At 35.8% G+C, this 25941-nt stretch overlaps 1 protein-coding gene across 1 annotated transcript in view; it reads right to left on the bottom strand.

Moving 5' to 3' along the window:
- Positions 1 to 2026: 2026 nt before the first annotated feature.
- LOC120226867 (thioredoxin domain-containing protein 16-like) overlaps positions 2027 to 25941 on the bottom strand; it is a 36384-nt gene continuing 12469 nt past the window's right edge. Inside the window, exon 4 of the mRNA XM_039225033.1 lies at positions 2027 to 4120. Coding sequence (XP_039080964.1) covers positions 3852 to 4120 — 269 coding nt within the window. The 3' untranslated portion in view covers positions 2027 to 3851. The remainder of the gene's footprint in view (positions 4121 to 25941) is intronic.

The following is a 25941-nucleotide window of genomic DNA, read 5'->3' as shown; positions in this document are numbered from 1 at the left end:
GTTAATTACTGTCATTTCAGGGCTCCCACTTATTCTAAAGGTATATTTTAATCCACATTTTGTCTTTAAAGAATACTCTAAAAATTCAAGTGGTTCCTGTTGGGAGACAATTCTTCCAGGGTCTCCCATTTCCAAGTGATTTATGTATAGACGCACTGACTGTCTTTGTTTTGGACCACCTTTTCAGCCTGGGAAAACACAGACAGGTTTGATTACTGTCTACTATCGTAAAGGTGTCTCCCTCCAGACCTAAAGGCAAGCATGCTTAATACCTATTACAAAATATTTAGGTTCCCTGAGCTCAGGGTTCGTCCCTTGCAATGCAACCCACTGCCTACATAGGTGTCACCTGGCCCTCTTCTAATGGCACTGTAGGGTTGGGGGTCAGGGATCCAGCACATACTGACTCTCTGATAAATGCTATTACAGTGAGTAATAAAGTCCTTTTTCTCTGACTCAGGAAACTGTGGCTCACTAACTTAAAATTTGAAGGTAGAGTAAAATCTTAGACTCTTCTAAGTCCTTGATAATTCCTTCTTACTTGCTTTAGTATTCTATTCTCTGCCAAAGGGGAAGCCATTCATGTATCCTATCTCCCCTTGAAAGGTCTTGCTGAGTTCCTTTGGTTACCTTCTCTGATGGATATTAAGAAAAATTATGATTGATGGGGCACATGGGTGGCTCAGTTGGTTGGACGTCCAACTTCAGCTCACGTCATGATCTTGCAGTCTGTGTGTCTCAGCTCTGCATCAGGATCTGTGCTGACAGCTCAGAACCTGGAGCCTGCTTTGGATTCTGTGTCTCCATCTCTCTCTGCCCCTTCCCTGTTCAGATTCTGTCTCTACCTTTCTCTCTCAAAAATAAACACTAATTAAAAAAAAATATATGACTTTTCTTGTTGTTAGGATGGGGGTAATAAAATTATCTGGCAGCTTTCTACATCTTAAGGGGAGGCACAGCTCCCAAGGTATACCTATTTGATTACCTTCTATTACTAAAGATAGACATTTACTAATTTGTAAAGTCTATTGCTCTGTTAATGCACATGTTTAGTTTTTTAAAGCAGTATAAGTTCATATGAGGAACTCTTAAGAATTTTGAAAAACTGTCCATGTGATGTTTCATCACAGAGATGGAAGCAATGGACCAAGAATGTTTACCTTCCAGCATAGGTGAGGCCAAAGAGGGTGAAAGAATCTGATTCATGAGAGACATTCTACATAATGTACATGTGAAGTGGCTACGAAGTCTTCTAGAAGATTGGGGGAGGGGGAGACATTTAAGAAAACTATAACCACTTGGGGTTAGAGAGAGGGCTTTTGAAACTCTCAAAACTGAATAGGAGGATATGACAGAAAACCTTGAAAAGGATGCAAAGAACAGAAGAACAGCAAGCGGTATTGTGAGAAAACTCACTACATTCATTCTTACTTTCTGGTAAACAGAATCTAGATTTCTTTGTTTGTTTGTTTGTTTGTTTATTCATTTCGAGGAAGAAAGGACAAGGGGAGGGGCAGTGAAAGAGGAAGACAGAATCCCAAGCAGGCTCCATGCTGTCAGGGCAGAGCCTGATGTAGGGCTCGATCTTATGAACTGGGAGATCATGATCTGAGCTGAAATCAAGAGTCGAACACCCAACCGACTGAGCCACCCAGGTGCCCCCAGAATCCAGATTTTTGTGAGATTTACCTCTTCTGCATTGTGAAAGTCTGGTTAGGGCTCCCAACTAAAGTGCCCACTCATCCCCTATCCAAGTTTCCCAGGATTCTCTGAATCACAAAAGATAGAAAAACAGTTGGAACTGATTCATCACCGAGCTGTTAGTTTCTCACACATAGAACCTAGAACAGCCTTGGTTCCCATCTTTTTAAAATGTGGCTTAATTTTTCTTCTAACTCTGTGAATTACCCAATATTCCCATTTTGCTTAAGTTTCTGTTACTTGCAACCAAAGAAAGCCAATCGATACAGGGTAAGTGGTCCAATAGAGGGCATGGCAGAGGTCAAAGGAAGCTTTTGAACATAGGTAGCCTGAAATCTAGACACTTTATTAAAAGAACATGTTATTAACAACTGTCAAAATTGCTGGGTATGGTACAATAACTCACTGATTTTTTATTTCTGTGTGCTTATAGTTAATTAACATTTTCTATTGGTTAGGCTAATGTTTTCTTATTACTACAAACTATATTTAGAGTTCATTCTCATTATCTCCCATGTTAGAAATCAAAACAAATGAGAATGAACTGAAATAATATGCATTACATACTACAAGAAAAATATCAAGAAGGGGGTGCTAACAGTAGAAAATTATCTATGTTACAATGAAATATAGCTATTTTTGCTTTTTAAGATTCCAGTTATGAACTCAGTTGTTCTAGGCAAACCGTATGTGCAGAAAATTTCAAGAATCAGATACCCCAGGTAGGTATTAAAAGGGAGAAATACAGTGGAGCACAAAGTACGATGTTCTCAACAAATGTCTCAAAAATATGGATGAAGCAAAAATGAGACAAACTACTACAAACAGATCACCCTGACAAGTAAGTGCTTTTGGAATGCAAAATTACTTTTCTGGCTAATCTTTCCCTCTCATTATACAGACGAGGCTCTATGGCTTCTCCTCTCATTATATAGATGAGGGAGACCAACTGATTTGTCCAGAAAGCTTACAAAGGTATATTTCACACATGGCTCAGATGGGGGAGCCTCTCTTTTTGAGAGGAGGATAGCAGAATGTTTAGATCCTCTTCAATTTAGCAATATAACTTGTAGAATTAAGAACAAGTTTTAAGATTCTCTTACATACATTTTTACATATTATATACATATAAGGTTATATAGATTATCATACATAACTATGTATAATATACATAATTGCGTGTGTGTGTGTGTGTGTGTGTGTGTATAATCTCGTTGAGTCCTTTTTAGGGTTATATCATTACCATTCAAAAAATGTAAAAACACATTTATAATGAAAGATACGGTTGTGTCAAGATAATAATCAGGATAAGACTACCTAATATATCTTTAATATCCAAGATTTTTTTTTTAAATATAACTAAGCAGAACAAGAATATTCTACCACAGGTTAGTTTCAGACAAGATTACTCAACCTTGGAACTACTGATATTTGGGCAGGATAATTCTTTGTTGTGAGGGGCTGTCCAATGCATGACAGGGTATCTAGCAGCATCCCTGACCTTTACCCACCCCTAGATGCCAGTAATACCTCTAGTCACAAGCAAAAATGTCTCTTGACATTGACAAATGTCTCCTGGGGGCAAAACTGCTCCCTGGTTTAAAAACACTGTTTTCAACATCATGTCTACAACAAAGCAAATACAACTTCAGCTGTGTGATATCACTGTGAAGTCAACTATGATTAAACTAGAGTCACATTTTTATTCTAATTCAAAATATTTCATGGCTAGACCCAAGTTAAATTAATTATACCAGTTTTTGTCTAGAGCTGAGCTTCCAATTCAGTAGTCACTAGCCCTATCGGAAGGGAGAGGTATAGTAAGGGTGAAATAATCACTGGATTTTGAAGCCTTGGTTGAAAAAAAGAATGTAAAATATTGTAATTTTCATGTTAACTGAGCTAATTTGGGTATACTTACTGGGTGAAATATTAAAATTAATTTTACTTGCTTTTACCTTTTTTAAAGGTGCTACTATAAAATTCCAAGTTAAATATATGATTCACATTATATTTCCATTGGACAACAATGGTCTAGAGACTGGAAGTGATTATTATTTTTTAATAGGTTCTTCAATCTACCAAATAAGCTACAATGATTTTGTAAAGCTCTCCACAACCCTATGAAACCAGCTCATAACTCTTGAGCATCACAATTCTTTATTATCATGCCTAAGTGATTTTTCTCCTTCTTTAAACCAATTACTTCTATTCCAATGCTTTATTCTCAGTGTTTCAATTGGTTCTTTTCTGATTGTTGATTTATCTTCATGTTGTTTTTTATCATTCTCCTGCACGTTGGTTTCTTTTATACACTTGGGCGCTTTCCTTGCAGAATGTTGAGATGCTGCAGCATCCATCATACTTAGAAAATCATAAGCAGGAAGAGGAGGTTTCCATTTCTGAGCAGGTAAAATTGCTGAAAGGAAGATACAATCAAAGGTTAATAATGAACAGATATAACATCATCATACAAATATACCAGAAAATATTTTATTTTGAAAAATATAGATGTAAGAGTAAAGGTTTAACCACTTTTTACATACCTAAACAAAACTAGATTTGTTTTATCATTGTCTAAGAAACTTGATACATCTGTCATTACTAGCCATTTTCATTTTTTATATTATATTTGCAAACTATTATATTCCAAATAATAGTAATAGGGGGAAAAAAAGGCCCAGAATCTCCCTGCTAGTTAACCCTTATTGAGATTTTTTAAAAAATAGCAATATGGTAATGAGATCACATACAGGCAGATACAAGTTAAAATGAAAAAGCCTCCTGTTTCCCACCTTATCCAACTTTACCCCAAAGAACTGAAACTTTTTTTTTTAATTCCAGTATAGGGAACATAGTGTTATATTAGTTTCAGGTGTACAGTATAGTGATTCATCAGTTCTACACATTACTCTCTGCTCATCACATTAAGTGTAGTCTTAACCCCTTTACCTAGTTTGCCCATTCCTCCACCCACCTTTCCTCTGGTAACCACCAGTTGCTCTCTATAATTAAGAGTCTGTTTTTTGGTTTGTCTCTTTATTTCTTTGTCCATTTGTTTTACTTCTTAAATTCCACATATGAGTGAATCATACAGTATTTGTCTTTCTTTGACTTATTTCACTTAGCATTATACCTTCCAGGTCCATCCATGTGGTTGCAAATGGCAAGATTTCATTGTTTCTTTATGGCTGAGTAATAATCCATTATGTGTATATACCACATCCTCTTTATCCATTCATCTATCAATAAACAGTCTGCTTCCATTATTTGGCTGTTGTAAATAATGCTGCAATAAACATAAATGCTGCATATATCTTTTTGAATTAGCATTTTCATATTTCATGGGTAAATACCCAGTAGTAGAATTACTGAATCATATGATAATTCTACTTTTAATTTTTTGAGGACCCTCCATGCTATTTTCCAAAGGGGTTGCTCCAGTTTACAATCCCCCAACACTGCATGCAGGTTCCTTATTCTCTGAATCCTAATCAATACTTGTTTCTTGTATTTTTTATTTAGCCATCCTGACAGGTGTGATGTGATATCTCATTATGGTTTTGATTTGCATTTCCCTAATGATGAGTAATGTTGAGCATCTTTTCATGTGTCTGTTGACCCTTTGGATGTCTTCTTTGGAGAAATATCTGTTCATGTCTTTTGCCCATATTTTAATTGGATTATTTGGTTTTTTGGCTTTGAGTTGTATAGTTCTTTGTTTTTTGGATACTAACCCTTTATCAGATATGTCATTTGCAAATGTCTTCTCCCATTCAGTAGGTTGTCTTTTAGTTTTGTCGATTTTTCCTATGCTATGCAGAAGCTTTTTATTTTGAGGGCCCCAATAGTTTATTTTTGCTTCCTTTTCCCTTGCCTCAGGAGGCATATTAGAAAAATGCTGCTATGGCCAGTGTCAAAGAGGTTATTCCCTTTGCTCTCTTCTAGGATTTTTATGGTTTCAGGTCTCACATTTAAGTTCTAATCTATTTTGAGTTTATTTTTGTGTATGGTGTGAGAAAGTAGACTAGTTTTATTCCTTTGCATGTAGTTGTCCAGTTTCCCAACACCATCTGTTGAAGACAATATCTTTTTCCCATTACATATTTTCACCTCCTTTGTCAAAGATTAATTGGCCATATAATTGCAAGTTTATTTCTGGCCTCTCTATTCTGTTTCATTGATCTATATGTCTATTTTTAAGCCAGTACCATACTGTTGTGATTGCCACAGCTTTGTAGTATATCTTGAAATCTGGGATTGTGATACCTCCGGTTTTATTCTTTTGCAAACTTGCTTTAGCTGTTTTGGGGTCTTTTTTCTGGTTCCATAGACATTTTAGGACTGTTCGAGTTCTGTGAAAAATGCTGTTGATATTTTGATAGGGATTACATTAAAATCTATAGATTGCTTTGGGTAGTATGGAAATTTTAACAAATTAATTCTTCTAACCCACGAGCATGGCATATCTTTCAATTTATTTATGTTATCTTTCTATTATCAGTGCTTTATGGTTTTCACAGTATAGTTCTTTTACCTCCCTGGTTAAGTTTACTTCTAGGTATTTTATTGTTTTTGGTGCAATTTTAAATGGGCTGGTTTTCTTAATTTCTCTTTCTACTACTTCATTGTTACTGTGTAGAAATGCAGTGGATTTCCATATATTGACTTTGTATCCTGCAACCATATAGAATTCATTTATCAGCTTTTTAGTGGAGTTGTTAGGGTTTTCTATATATAGGATCATGTCACCTACGAATACTGACAGATTTACTTCTTCCTTACCAATTTGATTCCTTTTATTTCTTTTTCTTGTTTCATTGCTGTGGTTAGGACTTCTAGTACCATGCTGAATAAAAGTGGTGACAGTGGACATCCTTTCTTGTTCCTACTCTTAGAGGAAAAGCTCAGTTTTTCACTAAGTTCAATATGTTAACTGTGGGTTTTTCATATATAGACTTTATTATGTTGAGGTATGTTCCCTTTAAACCCACTTTGTTGAGACTTTTTATCATGAATGCATGTTGTAATTTGTGAAATGCTTTTTTCTGCATCTACTGAAGTGATCATATGGTTTTTATCTTTTGTCTTATTAATGTGATGCATCATGTTGATAATTTGCAGATGTTGAACCACACTTGAATCCAAGGAATAAATCCCACTTGATCGTAGTGAATGATTTTCTTAATGTATTGTTGGATTACGTTTGCTAATATTTTTTTGACAATTTTTGTATCTATGTTCATTAGAATATTGGCCTGTAGTTCCCTTTTTTTGTAGGCTCTTTATCTGATTTTGATATTCCAGTAATGCTGGCCTCATAGAATGAATCTGAAAGCTTTCCATACTCTTCTATTTTATGGAATAGTTTGAGAACAAGGTATTAACTCTTCCTTAAATGTTTGGTAGAATCACCTGTGTAGCCATCTGGTCCTGGATTTTTGTTCGTTGGGAGTCTTTTGATTATTGATTCAATTTCATTGCTGGTAATTAGTGTGTTCAATTTTCTATTTCTCCTTGATTCAGTTTTGGGAGGGTCTATATGTCTAGATATTTGTTTATTTCTTCTAGTTTGTCCAATTTGTTGGCATATCATTTTTCATAATATTCTCTTATAAATCTTTGTATTTCTGTGGTGTTGTTATTTCTCCTCTATCATTTCTGATTTTAGGTTTCTGAGTTCTCTGTGTTTTTTTTTTTTTTTTCCATGATCTGGCTAAGGGTTTATCAATTTTGTTGATCTTTTCAAAGAACTAGCTCCTGGTTTTACTGATCTATTGTTTTTTTAGTTTTTCTGGCCTTTATGTCTGCTCTGATCTTTATTTCCTTCTTTCTACTGGTTTTGGGTTTTGTTTGTTCTTTTTCTAGGTACTTTAGAAAGGTTTTTTAGAAAGGTTAGGTTTTTATTTGAGGTTTTTCTTCTTGAGGTGGGCCTATATTGCTCTAAACTTCCCTTTAGAACAACTTTTGCTGCATCCCAAAGATTTTGGACCATTAGGTTTTCATTTCATGGCCTCTCTATATTTATTTCCGTTGTCTCTCTCTATTTCCTTTTTGATATCTTGGTTGGCCCATTCATTGTTTAATAGCATGTTACTTAATCTCCTGGTAGTTGTGTTTTTTCCATATTTTTTTCTTCTAATTTGATTTATAGTTTCACAGAGTTGTGGTCAGAAAAGATACATGGAATGACTTGTCTTTCAATTTGTTGAGACTTGTTGTGTGGCCTAATATGTGCTCTATTCTGGAGAATGTTTTGTGTGCACTTGAAAAGAATGTAAATTCTGCTGTTTTAGGATAGAATGTTCTGAATATATCTGTTAGATCCATCTGGTCCAATATGTCATCCAAAGCCAATGTTTCCTTGGTTGATTTTCTGTTTGGATGACCTATCCATTGACATAAGTGGAGTATTAAAGTTCTCTACTATTACTGTATTACTCTCAATTAATTCCTTTATGTTTGTTACTAGCTGCTTTATGTCTTTGGGTGCTCCCATGTTAATGTATAAATATTTATAATTGTTTATATCTTCTTGGATTGTTTCATGAATATATAGTGTCTTTTTTGGTCTGTTGTTACAATCTGTTTTAAAGTCTATTTTGTCTGATATACCTATTGCTACCCTGGCTTTTTCACTTTCATTTGGATGATAAATGCTCTTCTGTCAGTTCACTTTCACTCTGCATGTGTCCTTAGGTTTGAAGTGAGTCTCTTATAGGTAGCATTTAGATGGGGCTTCCTTTTTCTTTTTCTTTTTCTTTTTTATCCATTCCCTCACTCTGTCTTTTGAATGCAGCATTTAGTCCATTTACAAATTTGCATTCAAGGTAATTATTGATAGGTATGTATTTATTGCCATTTGATACTTGTTTTATGGTTGTTTTGGCAGTACTCTGCTCCTTTCTTCTCTTGCTTTATTCTCTGATGATTTACTGGGTTTCTTTAGTGGCATGCTTGGATTCCTTTTTTTTTTTTTTCTTTTGCTTTCTTTTATTTTTTCTTTTTTTGCATATCTGTTACTGGTTTTTGACTTGTTACCATTAGGGGTGTGTGTGTGTGTGTGTGTGTGTGTGTGTGTGTAATCTTATGCATATAGGAGTTTATATTAAGTCTATATTAAGTTTGAACCCATTCTTTACTCTTTCCCAGCCATATTTTAAGAATATGATGTCATACTTTACATCCTTTTATTTTGTGAATCTCTTGACTGATTTTTACAGATAAACTTAATTTTACAGCTCTTGTGCTTCCTACTTTTCTTACTTCTGCTTATGGGCTTTCTTTTCTTTCCATTCAGAGTCCTGTTTCTAGTAGGGCTATTTTAATGGCCATGAATTCTTTTAACTTTTGTTTGTGTGGGAAACTCTCCTTCTATTTTAAATGATAGCTTTGCCAGATATTCTTGGCTGCAGACTTTTCCCTTTCAGCACTTTGAATATTTCATGCTACTCCCTTGCAGCCTGCAAAGTCCCTGCTGAAATATCTGACAGCCTTTTGGGATTTCCCTTGTAGTAACTGTTTACTTTTCTCTTGCTGCTTTTAAAATTCTCTACCAGTACTTTTTGCCATTTTAATTACTATGTGTCTTGGTGTAGACCTCCTTGGGTTGATTTTGTTGGGGGCTCTCTGTGCTTCCTGGATCTAGATTTGTTTCCTTCCCCAGATTTGGGGATTTCTTCCCCTAGCTACTATTTCTTCAAATACATTTTCTGCCTCCTTTTCTCTCTCTTCTTTTTCTGAGATCCCTATAATGCAAATGTTATTACACTTGATGGTGTCACTGAGTTCCTTAAGCCTATTTTCATTTTTTATTATTTTTTTCTTTCAGCTTAATTGCTTTCCTCTGACTTGCCAATCCATTCTTCTGCTTCTTATGGTCTTCCATTTATTCCATCTAGTGATTTTTACTTTCAGTTATTGAGTTCTTTATCTCTTATTGGTTCTTTTTTGTTTTATAGATCTTCGTTAAGAGTCTCACTGAGGTCCTCCACTCTTTTCTCAAGTCTAACAAGTATCTTTGGGATGCTTACTTAAATTCTCTGAGGCATATGACTTTTTTCCATTTTGTTTAGCTCTCTTGCTGTGATTTTTGTTCTATTCTTTCATTTGGGACATATTCTTCTGTCTCATTTTTTCCAACTCTGTTTCAATGTGTTAGGAAAGTCAGGTATGTCTCCTGCTTTTGAAAATAGTGGCCTTGTGAAGAAGAGGTCCTGTAGGGCCCTGGACTCCAGGGTCCCCTGTTCATCAGCACCTGGCATTTCATGGATGTTGTCATTGTGTCTGCCTGTTGTGGTTGAGCCACTTTTGCTTCAGTGCAGTTGTCTGCAATGACTCTGCCTGCTGTGGAGAGGGCAATCCCTGTGTTGTCAGTGGGCCAGTCTGGGGCCGTCTAGGTTTCAGTTGAGCCAGACTAGTTATTTGCCAGAGATGCAGTAGCGAAGGGCACTGTCCCTGTCTTGTCACCTGAGAAGCTTCTGTTGGAGGGTGGTGCCTATAGTCTAAACAGCTGGTTGCCCCCAGCCTACTGCGGGGGCTGCAGTTGGATTGATGTTTGTGGTTATCTTCCTCTTTCCCCAAGGCAGGAGTTAATTTGAAGTGGTGCTGGCCTCTGTCACAGCTGCTTGAACACTGCCATGCTTTTTACAACACTTTGGATGGGCGCCAGCCAAGGGCATATTGGAGGGGCATGTCCACAGGAGAGTGCAAAGGAGGATTAGCAAGTTAGGTGCAGAGTGTTGGCACTGAGCTGTTTCCCTCAGGTATCAAGTCTAGGCTAGGGGACAGGAAAGGGAAATGGTGCCTGCCCGCTCCTTTGTTCCTAGAGAAGTTTCCTAAAGATCCCTGCCTCTCCAGCACACACTAAGATTAGTAAATAAATCTCCTTCTGAGATAGCCCAAGTGATTTTCAAACTGCTGCCTCTAGGCTGTATCTGTTTGGCTGTTTGTTGTGCTGTCTCTTTAAGGGTGGGACTCCAACCTCCAGGTTCTCCCAGAGAACCCAATGAATTTTAAAGTTCCAGGTGTTAAACCCTGCTGGTTGTAAGAACTCACAAAATTAGGCTCCTCTGGTTTTCAAAGCCAAATGTGGGGATTTGTCTTCCCCAGGTGGGTTCCCCATGCCTGTAGTGCTTTGTGTCAGGGTCTGTTTCTCTCTCTGTGAGCCTGCGGGGTCTCTCCCTCCTGAGGACAGTCTTGTGGGTCTCTTCAGCTCCCCACAATGTGTCTGTCCTTCATAATTTCTTTGCTTCCCCTTCTCTACATTTAGCTGTGAGGGTCTATTCTGCCAGTCTTCGAGTCATTTTCTGGGTTTTTATGTTGATGTGGGTGTTATATAGTTGTATCCATGGGATGAGGTGAATTTAGGATTTTCTTACTTTGTCATCTTCCCATGAAGTTCCCCTGGAACAATTTCTTATGAATCATTATAGAAAAAAATTTTGGAACGTATACATTTATATGACAAGTATTCCTTTACATTTTAAAACATTTTGTTTTTGAAACTTTTTTCCTTAAATTTGAGCATATTTGACACACAAAGTTACATTACTTTCAGGTGTGTAACACAGTAATTCAATAAATTTGTGTTATGCTACACTTACTGTAAGTGTAGCTACCATCTGTCACCACACAACTCTATTACAGCATCATTGACTATATTCCTCTGCTGTACCTTTCATCCCTATGACTTATTTATTCCATAGCTGGAAGCCTGTCTCTCCCTCTTCCCTTCACCTGTTTTTCCCATCCCCCCCTCTAGCCCTTCCCTCAGGCAGCCATCAGTTTGTTCTCTGTACTTATAGATCTGATTCTGCTTTTTCTTTCTTCATTTGTTTTGTTTTTCAGATTCCACATAGAAGTGGAATCATATGGTATTTGTCTTTCTCTGACTTATTTCCCTTAGCGTAATACCCTTTATGTCCACCCATGTTGGTAAGCATGTGGAAAAAAAGGAACCCTTGTGGAGTGTCGGTGGGAATGTAAACTGCTTCAGACAATGTGGAAAACAATATGGAGGCTTCTAAAAAATTAAAAATGGAAATACCATACGATCCAATAATTCTGGTACTAGTATTTACACTAATTTGAAAAGATACATGCACCCCTGTGTTTACTGCAGCATTATTTATAATAGTGAAGATAGGGACCCAACCCAGATATCCATTGATAGATGTTTTGGAAGCTTTTTATTTACAGTTTCCATACACTTTTTGAAAACAAGTTCATTAATTATAGACAGGAATACTTAAAAATTGCTATAGAATCAATTGTACTATAAAAAGACAGTGATTGGATAGTGTCTTAGATTTCATGGTAGTGAATTTGAACATTATTTTAAAACATTGATCAGTAGAAGAGAAAAAATGACCTAATCTGATAATATTATGAGTACTTCTCTCCATTTAGGAGACAGACTTTACAAACAAAATTTAGAATGTAGTTGTCCATTTAAAATAATATTTTAAGAAATAAATGTGCAAGTAAACCCTTAAAAAATAAATTCCAGTGAAAGAATCTCTACATTACATGGAAAAATAATAAATGTTGATAAAATACAAGCTGCAGCATGTCTCATAAATGAAATAAATACCTTTAAGAGCTTAGGAAATTCATATAAGTTCTAATTTCCAGAGGTGGACTAAAGCTCCAACAAAATCTACATAAATACATATGCAGTTTATCTATACTCTACTTGATATATAATTTCCTTATGCAGCCTCAATTATATGAAATCCTAGTACATGGTATATAGACAAGGTATTAAATTTAGGCTAGACTTGTAGTTGATGTTTAAAATTACTGTTGTGAGGTTAGATTCAAAAGTGACCAACAGGTAAAATATTTTCTTGAATATAAGGAATAGGTAAGAGGTAAGAATGTTTGTTGTTTTCAAAAAGCAGATAAAGTACGTTTATTAAAGCCATTATTATCTTTAAGGAAAGTCCAACTTGAAACCTAAATACTTAACATATTTATTTCTAGGTACGGTAAACACTGCAGCCCAGTGGTCTGACATGATGGCAAAATGCCTATAAGCAGGCATTTCAATTGTGCTAATTATTTGTTAAGTAAACTCTACAAAGATCCCAATGTTTTCCATTGCAAGTAAACTGTACTCTCATCAGGTATGAATAGTAAATGCTTTATTATCAAATTAGTAATGATAATATTAGCTAATGTTTACTGAACCTTTACTGTGTACCAGACATTATGCTTTTAGTCTTTACAATTCTGTGAAGTAAGTATAATTTTTATCCCAATTTTATAGATGAGAAAATCAGGGCCTAAAAAGGCCAGAAAACTTAAAGAAGGTTAAATGGAAATCTCAAATAAGAACAGCAAGTTGTCACAACTTCACAGAAATTAAGATGTGCAATGAGCATGGTAAAGCAGACACACATGGCACTGCATTACAGACTCGGGCTTTACTGGGAGTAGCTACAACACCCCAGTCTCAGATCTGTCTCCCAAAGAGTGATGAGAGCAGGTCCTGCTGGGACAGAAGACAAGACTCAATACACCAAAGTACTACTCAGTTTGCTTCTTTCCTGCTGCAGAGGCTGCAGGAATAATTTAAGAATAGGAACACTGGTGGGGCGCCTGAATGGCTCAGTCGGTTAAGTGTCCGACTTCAGCTTAGGTCATGATCTCATGGTTCGGGAGTTCAAGCTCCGTGTAGGGCTCGGTGCTGACAGCTCAGAGCCTGGAGCCTGCTTCCGATTCTGTGTCTCCTTCTCTCTCTGACCCTCCCAAGCTCACTCTCTGTCTCTCAAAAATGAATAAATGGTAAAAAAAAATAAAAAAAGAATAGGAACACTGTAACAAAGAAATAATGGAAACCTCTCAAAGAGTGACTTGGCAGAGGCATTAACAAAATTATAATGGAAGATACGCCACTCTTAGGAAACTAAAAAAAATAATTCTGGTTCTTTCCTCTTGGTAATTTTAAGTTGAGGAATCAAAGCCCTAATGATGCTCCTTGTATGAAAGAATCTCTGTACAAATAATAATAATACTTTAGATTTTATACCTTACTAAATGCGTTTACATACATACTTGATTTTTAAAATAACTATATGACATAGAGTAGGAACTATTAATCTCATTTTACAGTTGCAGAAGAGGAAAAAAAGACTTGCCTAGAGCCACACCATTAGTAATCAAGGAGGTTGGATAATGAGCTCGGGTTTCTGTATCTTTGAACATCACCATCTTTTTTACTTTTATTTATTTATTTAATTGAAGTACTGTTGATATACAGTATTAGTTTCAGTTTCAGGTATACAACAGAATGATTTGACATTCACATATATTATGAAATGATCACCATACATCTAGTTACCATCTGTCCCCACAGAAAATTAGAATATTAACTATATTGCCTATGATGTACTTTTCATCCCCATTACTTATTTTATAACTGAAAGTTTGTATCTCTTAATGCCCTTTGTGTATTTTGTCCATCTCTCCTCCAATCCCCTCTCCTCTGACAACTAGTTCTGTGTCTGTTTTGTTTATTTGTTTTTTAGATTCTACATATAAGTGATATTGTACAGTATTTATGTTCCTCTCTCTTATTTCACTTAGCATAATGCTCTCTAGGTCCATCCATGTTTTCACAAATGGCAAGATTTCATTCTTTTTTATGGATGAGCAATATTCCATTGTGTATAAATAGCACACCTTCTTTATCCATTCGTCTATCTATGGACACTTGGGTTGCATCCATATCTTTGCTATTGTAAATAATGCTGCAGTAAACATAGAGATGCATATATTTTTTCAAAGTAGTGTTTTCAATTTCTTTGGGTAAATACTCAGACGTGGAATTACTAAAGCACATTTTATTTTTAATCTCTTGAGGAACCTCCATACTGTTTTCCACAGTAGCTGTGCCAACTTACATTCTCACCAACAGTGCACAGGTTCACTTTTTTCCACATCCTTGACAACACTATTTTTTGTCTTTTTGATACTAGCCATTCTGACTAGTATGAGGTAATATCTCATTGTGGTTTTGATTTGCATTTCCCTGATGATTAGTGAATGTCTTTTCATGTGTCTGTTGGCCATCTGTATGTCTTCTTTGGAAAAATGTCTATTTAGGTCCTCTATCCATTTTAAATTGGATTATTTGTTTTCTTGGTGTTGAGATATATGTGTTCATTATATATTTTAGATATTAACCCCTGATCAGATAAATCATTTACAAGTATCTTCTCTCATTCATTAGGTTCCCTTTTCATTTGTTGATAGTTTCTTTTGCTCTGCAAAAGCTTTTTAGGTTGGTATAGTCACAACTGTTTATTTTGCTTCAGTTTCCCCTGCCTGGGGGACATCTAGAAAAATACTGCTAAGGCTGAAGTTCAAAAGTTTAGTGCTTATGCTTTCTTTTTTATTTTTTTAAAGTTTACTTAGTTGTGAAAGAGAGAGCATGTGCATGCACTAGCAGGGGAGGGGCAGAGAAGAAAGGGAGACACAGAATCCAAAGCAAGACTTCAGGCTCTGAGCTGTCAGCACAGAGCCTGGTGCAGGGCTCAAACCCACAAACCATGAGATCATGACCTAAGCCGAAGTCTGAGGCTTACCCGACTGAGCCACCCAGATGCACCTGCCTATGCTTTCATTTAGGAGTTTTATGGTTTCAGTTCTTACATTTAGGTCTTTAATCCATTTAAAGTTTATTTTTGTGTATGGTATAAGAAAGTGATCCAGTTTTCCTAACACAATTTATTGAAGAAACTGTCTTTTTCCCATTGTATATTCTGGCCTCATTTTCTGTAGATTAATTCACCGTATAAAGCTAGGTTTCATTTTTGGGCTCTGTCTTCTGTTCCATTGATCCAAGTGTCTGTTTTTGTACCAGTACCATTCTGTTTTGATTAATATAGCTTTGTAATATTGTTTGAAACTTGACATTGTGATACCTCCAGCTTTGTTCTTCTTTCTCAAGATGGCATTGGCTGTGTTTTGTGGTTCCATACAAATTTTAGGATTATTTGTTCTAGTTCTGTGAAAATGCTATTGGTATTTTGATAAGGACTCCATTGAATCTGTAGATTGCTTTGGGTAGTATTAATTCCTCCAATTCATGAGCATGATATATCTTTTCATTTGCTGTCTTCAAATTATTTCATCAGTGTCTTCAGAGTACAGATCTTTCACTTCCTTGGTTAAATTTATTCCTAGATATTTTATTTTTTGATGCAGATGTAAATGGATTGCTTGCTTAATTTCTCTTTCTGCTAGTTCAATTAGTGTTTAGAAACATAACAGATTTCTGAATATTAACTCGGTATTCTCCAACTTTACTGAATTCATTTATCAGTTCGAATAGTTTTTTGGTGGAATTTTTAGGGTTTTCTATTTATGGTATCAGGTCATCTGTAAATAATGACAGCTTTACTTCCACTTATTAATTTGAATGCCTTTTATTTATTTTTTCTTCTTGTCTGATTGCTATGGCTAGGAAAGTGGTGAGAGTAGATGGACATCTTTTCTTGTTCCTCATCTTAAAGGAAAAGTTTTCAACTTTTTATCATTATGATGTTAGCTGTGGTTGTGATGTATATGGCCTTACATAGAGAATTCATATCATGAACAGATGTTGATTTTATCAAATGCTTTTTCTGCATCTATTGCAGATGAGATGATTATATAATTTTTATCTTTCATTTTGCTAATGTGGTTAATATTTGCTAATACAGAATTATTATAGAATAAATTTGGAAGAATTCTTTCCTCTTAGATTTTTGGGATACTTTGAGAAGGATGGGTGTTAATTCTTTATTTTTGGTAGAATTCACCTGTGAAACCATCTGGTCTAGAACTTTTGTTTGTTGGAAGTTTTTTTTATTACCAATTCAATGTTGGTGGAAGTAATTAGTTTATTATTTATTTTTTCCTGATTCAGTCATGGAAGTTTGTAAGTTTCTATGAATTTATCCATTTCCTCTAGGTTGTCAAATTATTTAGCATATAAGTTTTCATGGTAGTCTCTTATAATCCTTTGTATTTCTGTGATGTTATAACTTCTGTGTCATCCTGAGGGTATTTGAGTCCTTTTTTTTTTTTTTTTCTCTTGATGATTCTGGGTAAAGATCTATCGATTTTATCTTCCTGAAGAATCAAACCTTAGTTTCATTGATCTTTTCTACTGTTTTTTAAGTCTCTATTTCATTTATTTCCAGTCTAATCTTGATTACTTCCTTCCTTCTATAACTTTGAGATTTGTTCTTTTTCCAGGTCCTTTAGGTATAAGAGTACACTGTTTATTTGAGATTTTTCTTGTTCCTGAGGTAGGTCTATATTGCTGTAGACTGTACTTTTTTTTTTTTTTTTACAAATAGTTTATTGTCAAATTAGTTTCCACATAACACTCAGTGCTCATCCCCACAAGTGTCCTCCTCCATGCCCATCCCCCCCTCCCCCCCACATCCATCAGTCCTCAGTTTTTGTCAGCATTCAAGAGTCTCTCATGGTTTGCCTCTCTCCCTTTCCCCCACCATTTCCGCCCTTCTTCTCCCCCTTGTTCCTCCGTCAAGTTCCTCCTAATCCTCCTATACGTGCAAACATATGATATTTGTCCTTCTCTGCCTGACTTATTTCGCTCAGCATAACACCCTCAAGGTCCATCCATGTTGCTACACATGGCCAGATTTCATTGTTTCTCATTGCCATGTAGTATTCCATGGTATAGATAAACCACATCTTCTTGATCCATTCATCTGTTGATGGACACTTAGGCTCTTTCCATGTTTTAGCTATTGTGGAGAGTGCTGCTATGAACATTGGGGTACATGTGCTCCTATGCCTCAGCATTTCTGTATCCCTTGGGTAAATTCCTAGCAGTGCTATTGCTGGGTCATAAGGGAGTTCTATTGTTAGTTTCCTGAGGAACCTCCACACTGTTTTCCAGAGGGGCTGTACCAGTTTACATTCCCACCAACAGTGTAGGAGGGTGCCCGTTTCTCCACATCCTCGCCAGCATCTAGAGTTCTCTGATTTGCTCATTTTAGCCACTCTGACTGGCGTGAGGTGGTATCTCAGTGTGGTTTTGATTTGTATTTCCCTGATGAGGAGGGATGCTGAGCATCGTTTCATGTGTCTGTTGGCCATCTGGATGTCCTCTTTGGAGAAGTGTCTGTTCATGTCTTCTGCCCATTTCTTCACTGGGTTGTTTGTTTTTCGGGCGTGTAGTTTGGTGAGTTCCTTATAGATTCTGGATATTAACCCTTTATCTGATATGTCATTTGCAACTATCTTTTCCCATTCCGTTGGTTGCCTATTAATTTTCTGGGTTGTTTCCTTGGCTGTGCAGAAGCTTTTAATCTTGATGAGGTCCCAACAGTTTATTTTTGCTCTTGATTCCCTTGCTTTTGGGGATGTGTCAAGTAAGAAGTTGCTGCGGTGGAGGTCAAGGAGGTTGTTTCCTGCTTTCTCCTCTAGGGTGTTGATAGTTTCCTGTCTCACGTTCAGGTCCTTTATCCATTTTGAGTTGATTTTTGTGCATGGTGTGAGAAAATGATCTAGTTTCATTCTTCTGCATGTTGCTGTCCAGTTCTCCCAACACCATCTGTTAAAAAGGCTGTCTTTTTTCCATTGGATATTCTTTCCTGCTTTGTCAAAGATCAGTTGGCTGTATACTTTTGGGTCCACTTCTGAGTTCTCAATTCTGTTCCATTGGTCTATGTGTCTGTTTTTGTGCCAATACCATACTGTCTTGAGGATGACAGCTTTGTAGTAGAGGCTGAAGTCTGGGATGGTGATACCTCCCGTTTTGGTTTTATTTTTCAGTATTACTTTGGCTATTCGGGGTCTTTTGTGGTTCCATACAAATTTTTGGATAGTTTGTTCTAGTTTTGAGAAGTATGCTGGTGCAATTTTGATTGGAATTGCATTGAATGTGTAGAGTGCTTTAGGTAGTAATGACATCCTAACTATATTTATTCTTCCTATCCATGAGCATGGAATGTTTTTCCATTTCTTTGTGTGTAGACTGTACTCTTAAAAGCATTTTTGCTGCCTCCCAAATATTTTGAACCGATGAGTTTCCATTTTCATTTGTCTCTAAGTATTTGTTTTTAATTTCCTCTTTGATTTCTTTGTTGACCCATTGGTTGTTTGGTGATATGTTGTTTAACCTCTATGTGTTTGTGGGGTTTTCTTCCAGCTTTTTTCCCTTCTCTTTCTAATTTCATACCATTGTGTGGGGGGGAAATGTACAATATGATTTCAGTCTTCTTAAGTTTATTGTTTTGTGGCCTAACCTGTGATCTTTCTTGGATAATGTTCCATTATGTATTTGAAATGAATGTGTATTCTGCTGGGTTTTTTTTAACTTCTTAAAAATGTTTTTAAAATTTATTTCTGAGAGAGAGAGACAGTGTGAACAGGGGAGGGTCAGAGAGAGAGGGAGACACAGAATCCAAAATAGCTCCAAGCTCCGGGCTAGCTGGCAGCACAGAGCCCAATGTGGGGCTCGAACCCACAATCCATGAGATCATGACCTGAGCCAAAGTCGGACACTAAACTGACTGAGCCACCCAGGTACCCCTATTCTGCTGTTTTTATATAAAATGTTCTGTATATATCTATTAAGTCCATCTAATAGAATATGTCATTCAAACTCATTGTTTCCTTATTGATTTTCAGTCTGGATGATCTATCCATTGATGTAACCAGAGTGTTAAAAGTCCCCTATTAGTATTGTATTATTGTTAATTTCTCCCTTTATGTCTGTTAGTATTTGCTTTATATAATTAGGTGTTCCTATGTTGGGTGCATATTTACAACTGTTATATCTTCTTATTGGGTCGATTCCTTTGTTATTGTTATGTCCTTTATTGTTTCTTGTTATAGTCTTTGTTTTAATGTCTACATTTCCTGATAGAAGTATTATTACCCCAACTTCTTTTTGTCTCCATTTGCATGAAATACCTTTTTTCATCCTTTCACTTTCAGTCTGTATGGGTCTTACTTTTTACATCTATTCAGTCACTCTGTGTCTTTTGATTGGTACATTTAGCCTACTTAAATTTAAAGTAGTTATTGAGGGTTGCCTGGCTGACTCAGTCAGTACGGCATGCAACGCTTGATCTTGGGACTGTGCATTCAAGCTCCACACTGGGTATGGAGATTACTTAGAAATAAAATCTAAAAAAAAAAAAAAATTATTGATAGGTGTGCACTTATTGCCATTTTGTTAAGATTTTTCTGGCTGTTTTTATAGTTCCAATCTGTTCATTCTCTTTTCCTCTTTCCTTGTGCTTTGATGACTTTCTTTAATGTTTGAATTCTTTTCTCCTTATTTTTTGAGTATCTATTATAGATTTTTGATTTGTGGTTGCCATGAGGTTCATATAAAACACACTATGTATAGTGTAGTCCATTTTAAATTGATGGTCACTTTAGTTTAAAAACACTCTAAAATCACTACATTTTTACTAGTTTCTCCCACCCCAAAGTTTTATGTCTTTGGTGTTATATTATGTATCTTTTATATTTTGTGTATCCATTAACTAATAATTTTAGAGATGGTAGATTTGACTACTTTTGTCTTTTAATCTTCTTGCTGGTTATAAGTGACTGATCTTTATGTCTACTTTTAACAGTGAGATTTTTTTCCTTTCATAATTGCCTTCTAGTTATGGCCTTTTTTTCTCCATTTAAATAAATCTTATTAACATTCCTTGTAAGGCTGGTTTAGTGGTGATGAACTTCTTTCATATTTGTTTGTCTATCAAATTCTTTATCTTTCCTTCAATTGTGAATGATAACCTTGCCAAGTAGAGTATTTTGGGTTGTAAGGTTTTCCCTTCAGCACTTTGACTATATCATGCTCTATTCCCTTCTGGCCTGCAGAGTTTTAGCTGAAAAATCAGTGGAGAGTTACACACAAGAGAATACTCAAAAGACTAGCTGATTTTCTCTTGCTGCTTTTAAGATTCTCCCTTGATCCTTAATTATTGTCATTTTAATGGTTATGTGTCTTAATGTGGACCTCTTTGGATTCACTTGGGGCTCTCTATGCTTCCTAGATCTGCATGTCTATTTCCTTCCCGAGGTTAGGGAAGTTTTTAGCTATTATTTCTTCAAATGATGTTTTCTGCCCCTTTCTCCTTCAAGCACCCTGTGCCGCATAATGCAAACCTTAGTCTGCTTGATGTTATCTCAGAGCTCTATTAAACTATCTTCATTTTAGTTTTTTTTTTCCTTTTGCTTTTCAGCTTGAATGATTTACACTACCCTGTCTTCCATCCATTCTTTGGATTCTGTAATCTACTTTGATTCCTTCTAACATATATTTTTTTTCATTAATTGTATTCTTCAGGTCTGATGGTTTCTTTTTTATAGTTTGCTTTTAGATTCAAGTTTTTATTTACATTCTAGTTACTTAACATATACTGTGATATTAGTTTTAGAAGTAGAATTTAGTGGTTCATCACTTACATTTAACATGCAGTGCTCATCACAAGTGCCCTTAATAACCATTACTGTTTTAACCCATCCTCGCCCCCACCTCCTCTCCAGCAACCCTCAATTTGTTCTCTCTAGTTAAGAGTTCATTTTATGGTTTGCCTTTCTTTTTCCCTCCCTTTGTTCATCTGTTTCATTTCTTACATTCTACATGAGTGAGATTATATGGTATTTGTCTTTCTCTGACTTATTTCACTTAAGATAATATACTCTAGCTCCATCCATTCTGTTGCAAATGGCAAGATTTCATTCTTTTTGATGACTGATATTCCATTGTATGTATGTATGTATGTATGTATGTATACACACACACATATCACATTTTCTTTATATAGTCATTAGTTGATGGACATTTGAGCTCTTTCCATAATGTGGCTATTGTTGGAAATGCTGCTATAAACATTGAGCTACATATATCCCATCAAATCAGTATGTTTCGTCTGGATAAATACCTAGTAGTGCAATTGTTAGACTGTAGGGTAGATCTATTTTTAACTTTTCAAGGAATCTCCATACTGTTTTCCAGAGGGGCTGCACCAGTTTGCATTTCCAACAATAGTGTAATAAAGTTCTCCTTTCTCCACATTCTCACCAACATCTGGTGTTTTGTGTATTATTAGTTTTAGCCATTCTGACAGGTGTGAAGTGATATTTCATTGTAGTTTTGATTTGCATTTCCCTGATGATGAGTGATGTTGAGCACCTTTTCCTATGTCTATTAGCCATCTAGATATCTTTTTGGAAATAGACATTTGGAAAAATGTCTTCATGTCTTTACCCATTTCTTAACTAGATTATTTGTTTTTGGGTGTTCATTTTGAGAAGTTATTTATAGAATTTGGATACTAACACTCTATCACATATGTACATTGCAAGTATCTTCTTCATTCTGTAGGCTACCTTTTAGTTTTGCTGATTGTTTCCTTCCCTGTGCAGAAGTTTTTATCTTGATGAAGTCCCAATAGTTCATTTTTGCTTTGGTTTTCCAAGCCTCTGGAGATGTATCTAGTAAGAAGTTGCTATGACTGATGTCAAAGATGCTGGCTGTGTTCTCCTCTAGGATTTTGAGGGTTTCCTGTCTCATATTTAGGGCTTTCATCCCTCTCGAGTTTATTTTTGTGTATGGTATAAGAAAGTGGTCCAGTTTCATTCTTTTGCATGTTGCTGTCTAGTTTTTCCAACACCATTTGATGAAGAAGCTCTCTTTTTTCCAATGGCTATTCTTCCTGCTTTGTCAAAGAATAGTTGATCATATACTTGTGAGTTCATTTCTGGGCATTCTATTTTGTTCCATTGATCTATGTGTCTGTTTTTATTCCAGTATCATACTGTCTTGACCACTACAGCTTTGTAACATAACTAAAGTGTGGAATTGTGATGTCTTAAGGTTTGCTTTTCTTTTTTAAGATTGCTTTGGCTATTTGGCATCTTTTGTAGTTCCATACAAATTTTAAGATTGTTTGTTCTAGCTTTGTGAAAAATGCTAGAGGTATTTTGATAGGAATTGCATTACATGTGTAGATTGCTTTTGATGGTATAGACATTTAACAGTATTTTTTCCTCTAATCCTTGAGCATGGGAATGTTTTTCCATTTCTTTGTGTCCTCTTCAATTTCTTTCATTAAGTGTTCTATAGTTTTCAGAGTACAGACTTTTTACCTTTTGGTTAGGTTTATTCCTAGGCATTTTATGGTTTTTGATGCAGTTGTAAATGGGATCAATTCCTTGATTTCTTTTTCTGCTGCTTCATTATTGGTGTATAGAAATGCAACAGATTTCTTTTTTTTTTCTTTTTATTAAATTTATTTTGAGAGAGAGCATGAGCAGGGAGGGGAAGAAAGGGTGGGGGGAGAGAATCCCAAGCAGGCTCCATGCCCAGTGTGGAGCTCAACGTGGGGCTCAATTTCATGACCATGATGTCATGACGTTAGCCAATATCAAGAGTCTTTCTTTTAACTGACTGAGCCATCCAGATGCCCCAGAAGTGCAACAGATTTTTGTATGTTGATTTTGTGGCCTGCAACTTTACTGAATTGTGTATCAGTTCTAGAAGTTTTTTTTGGTGCAGTGTTTCAGGTTTTCTACATAGAGTATCATGCCATCTGTGAACAGTGAAAGTTTCACTTCTTTGCTGATGTGATTTCTTTTTCTTTTCTGATTACTGAGGGCTTCCAGTATTATGTTAAGCAACTGAGAGTGGACATCCCTGTCTAGGTCCTGACCATAGAGGAAAAGCTTCAGTTTTTCCCCATTGAGAGTTATATTAGCTGTGTCTTTTGTATAAGGTCTTTATGATGTTGACATATGTTTCATCTATACCTACTTTGTTGAGGGTTTTTATAAAGAATGGAAGCTGTACTTTGTCAAATGTTTTTTTTTCCCCTGCATCTAGTGAGAGGATCATATAGTTTTACTCTTTATTTAAAAAACTTTTTTAATGTTTTATTTTTGATACAGAAAGCAAGAGAGTGCAAGGAGGGGAGAACACAGAGACAGAGGGAGATACAGAACCCAAAGCAGGCTCCAGGCTCTGAGCTGTCAGGACAGAGCCTGATGCAGGGGTAGAACCCATGAACTGGGAGATCATGATCTGAGCCAAAGTTGGATGCTTAACTAAGCCACGCAGGCACTCCATTCTTTCATTAATTTATTAGTGTATCACGTTGAATGATTTGTGAATACTGAACCACCTTTGCAGCCCAGGAATAAATCCCACTTGATTGTGGTGAGTGTTTCCTTTAATGTACTGTTGGGTTTGATTTGCTAGTATTTTGTTGAGAATCTTGCATCCAAGTTAATCAGAGATATTGGACTATAATTTTCTTTTTTAGTGGAGTGGTCTGGTTTTGGAATCAAGACAGTGCTGGCCTCATCGAATGTATTTGGAAGTTTTTCTTCCATTTCTATTTTTTTGAATAGTTTGAGGAGAATAGGTATTAACTCCTTAAATGCTTGGTAGAATTCCCCTATGAAGGCATCTGTCCTTGGACTTTGTTGGGAGATTTCAATTTCTTTACTGATTCAATTTCTTTCCTGATTATCAATCAGTCTGTCCAAGTTTTCTATTTCTTCCTCTTTTGGTCAGTTTATGTGTTTATATGTTTCTTGGAATTTATCCATTTCTTTCAGATTATCCAATTTGCATATAATTTTTCATAATATTCTAATTGATTGTATTTCTGTAGTGTTGGTTGTGATTTCTCCTTTCTCATTTATATTTATTTGGATCCTTTCACTTTTCTTTTTGATAAATCTATCAATTATCAATTCAAAGAATCAATTCTTTCAAAGTACCAGCTCCTGGATTCATTGATCTGTTCTGGGTTGCTTTTCTGGTTTTTTTTGTTTTGTTTTGTTTTTCATTTGTTTCTGTATCATTTATTTCTGCTCTAATTTTTATTATTTCTCTCTTTCTGCTGGCTTTAGGCTTAATCTGTTGCTCTTTTTTTTTTTTTTAGTTCTTTTAAGTGTAAGTTTGGTTGTGTATTTGAGATTTTTCTTGCTTCTTGAAGTAGGCCTGTATTGCTATATTTCCCTCTTATGACCACTCTTGTTGCATCCCAAAGTTTTTGAAGTGTTAGGCTTTCATTATCATTTGTTTCCATCTATTTTTTAACTTCTTCTTTAATTTCCTGGTTGATCCAACCATTCCTTAGTAGATGTTCTTTAACTTCCATGTATTTGTGGTCTTTCCAAGTTTTTTCTTGTGATTGACTTCAATTTTCATAGTGTTGTGTCAGAATATATACATGGTATGATCTCAATCTTTTTGTACTGCTGAGGCTTGATTTGTGGCATAGTATGTGATCTACTCTGGAGAATTTGCCATGTACCCTTGAAAAGAATGTGTATTCTGCCGCTTTAGGATGAAATGTTCTGAATATATCTGTTACATCCATCTGGTCCAGTGTGTCATTCAAAGTCATTGTTTCCTTGTTGATTTTCTGCTTAGATGATCTGTCCATTGCTGTAAGTGGGGTGTTAACATCCCCTACTATTACTGTATTATTATCAATGAATTCCTTTGTGTTTGTTATTATTCTATATATTTGGGCACTTTCAAGTTGGGAGCATAAATATTTACAGTTGTTCAGTCTCTTTGTTGGATAGACACCTTTTCTATGATGTAGTGCCTTCCTACAGTCTTGTATCAGTCTTTGCTTTAAAATATAGTTTGTCTGGGGGTGTCTGGGTGGCTCAGTCGGTTAAGCATCCTACTTCAGCTCAGGTCATGATCTCACAGTTCGTGGGTTCGAGCCCCGTGTTGGGCTCTATGCTGACAGCTGGCTCAGAGCCTGGAGCCTGTCTTCAGATTCTGTGTCTCCCTCTCTCTCTGACCCTCTGCTGCTCATGCTGTCTCTCTCTCTCAAAAATAAATAAAACATTTAAAAAAATTTTAAATCTAGTTTGTCTGATGGAAGTATGGCCACTCTGGCTTTCTTTTTATGTCCATTTGTATGATAAATGATTCTCTGTCTCCTCATAGTCAATCTGCAGGTGTCTTTAGGTCTAAAACGAGTCTCTTATGGGCACCATACAGATGGATCTTATTTTATATCCATTCTCACATTCTATGTCTTTTGATTGGGGCATTCCAAGCACTCCATTCAGAATGCTTGTTGATAGATATGAATTTAGTGCCATTTTATTACTTGTTTTATTGTTTCTGGAAATTTTCTGTGTTCCTTTCTAGTATTTGTTATTTTTGGTCTTTTCCCATTCAAAGAGTCCCTTTTAATATTTCTTACAGAGCTGATT

This window comes from Hyaena hyaena, unplaced genomic scaffold (assembly GCF_003009895.1).
Source record: "Hyaena hyaena isolate Hyena2069 unplaced genomic scaffold, ASM300989v1 scaffold_1872, whole genome shotgun sequence".
Lineage (NCBI taxonomy): Eukaryota > Metazoa > Chordata > Mammalia > Carnivora > Hyaenidae > Hyaena > Hyaena hyaena.
This window is presented reverse-complemented; position numbering and strand designations above follow the sequence as displayed.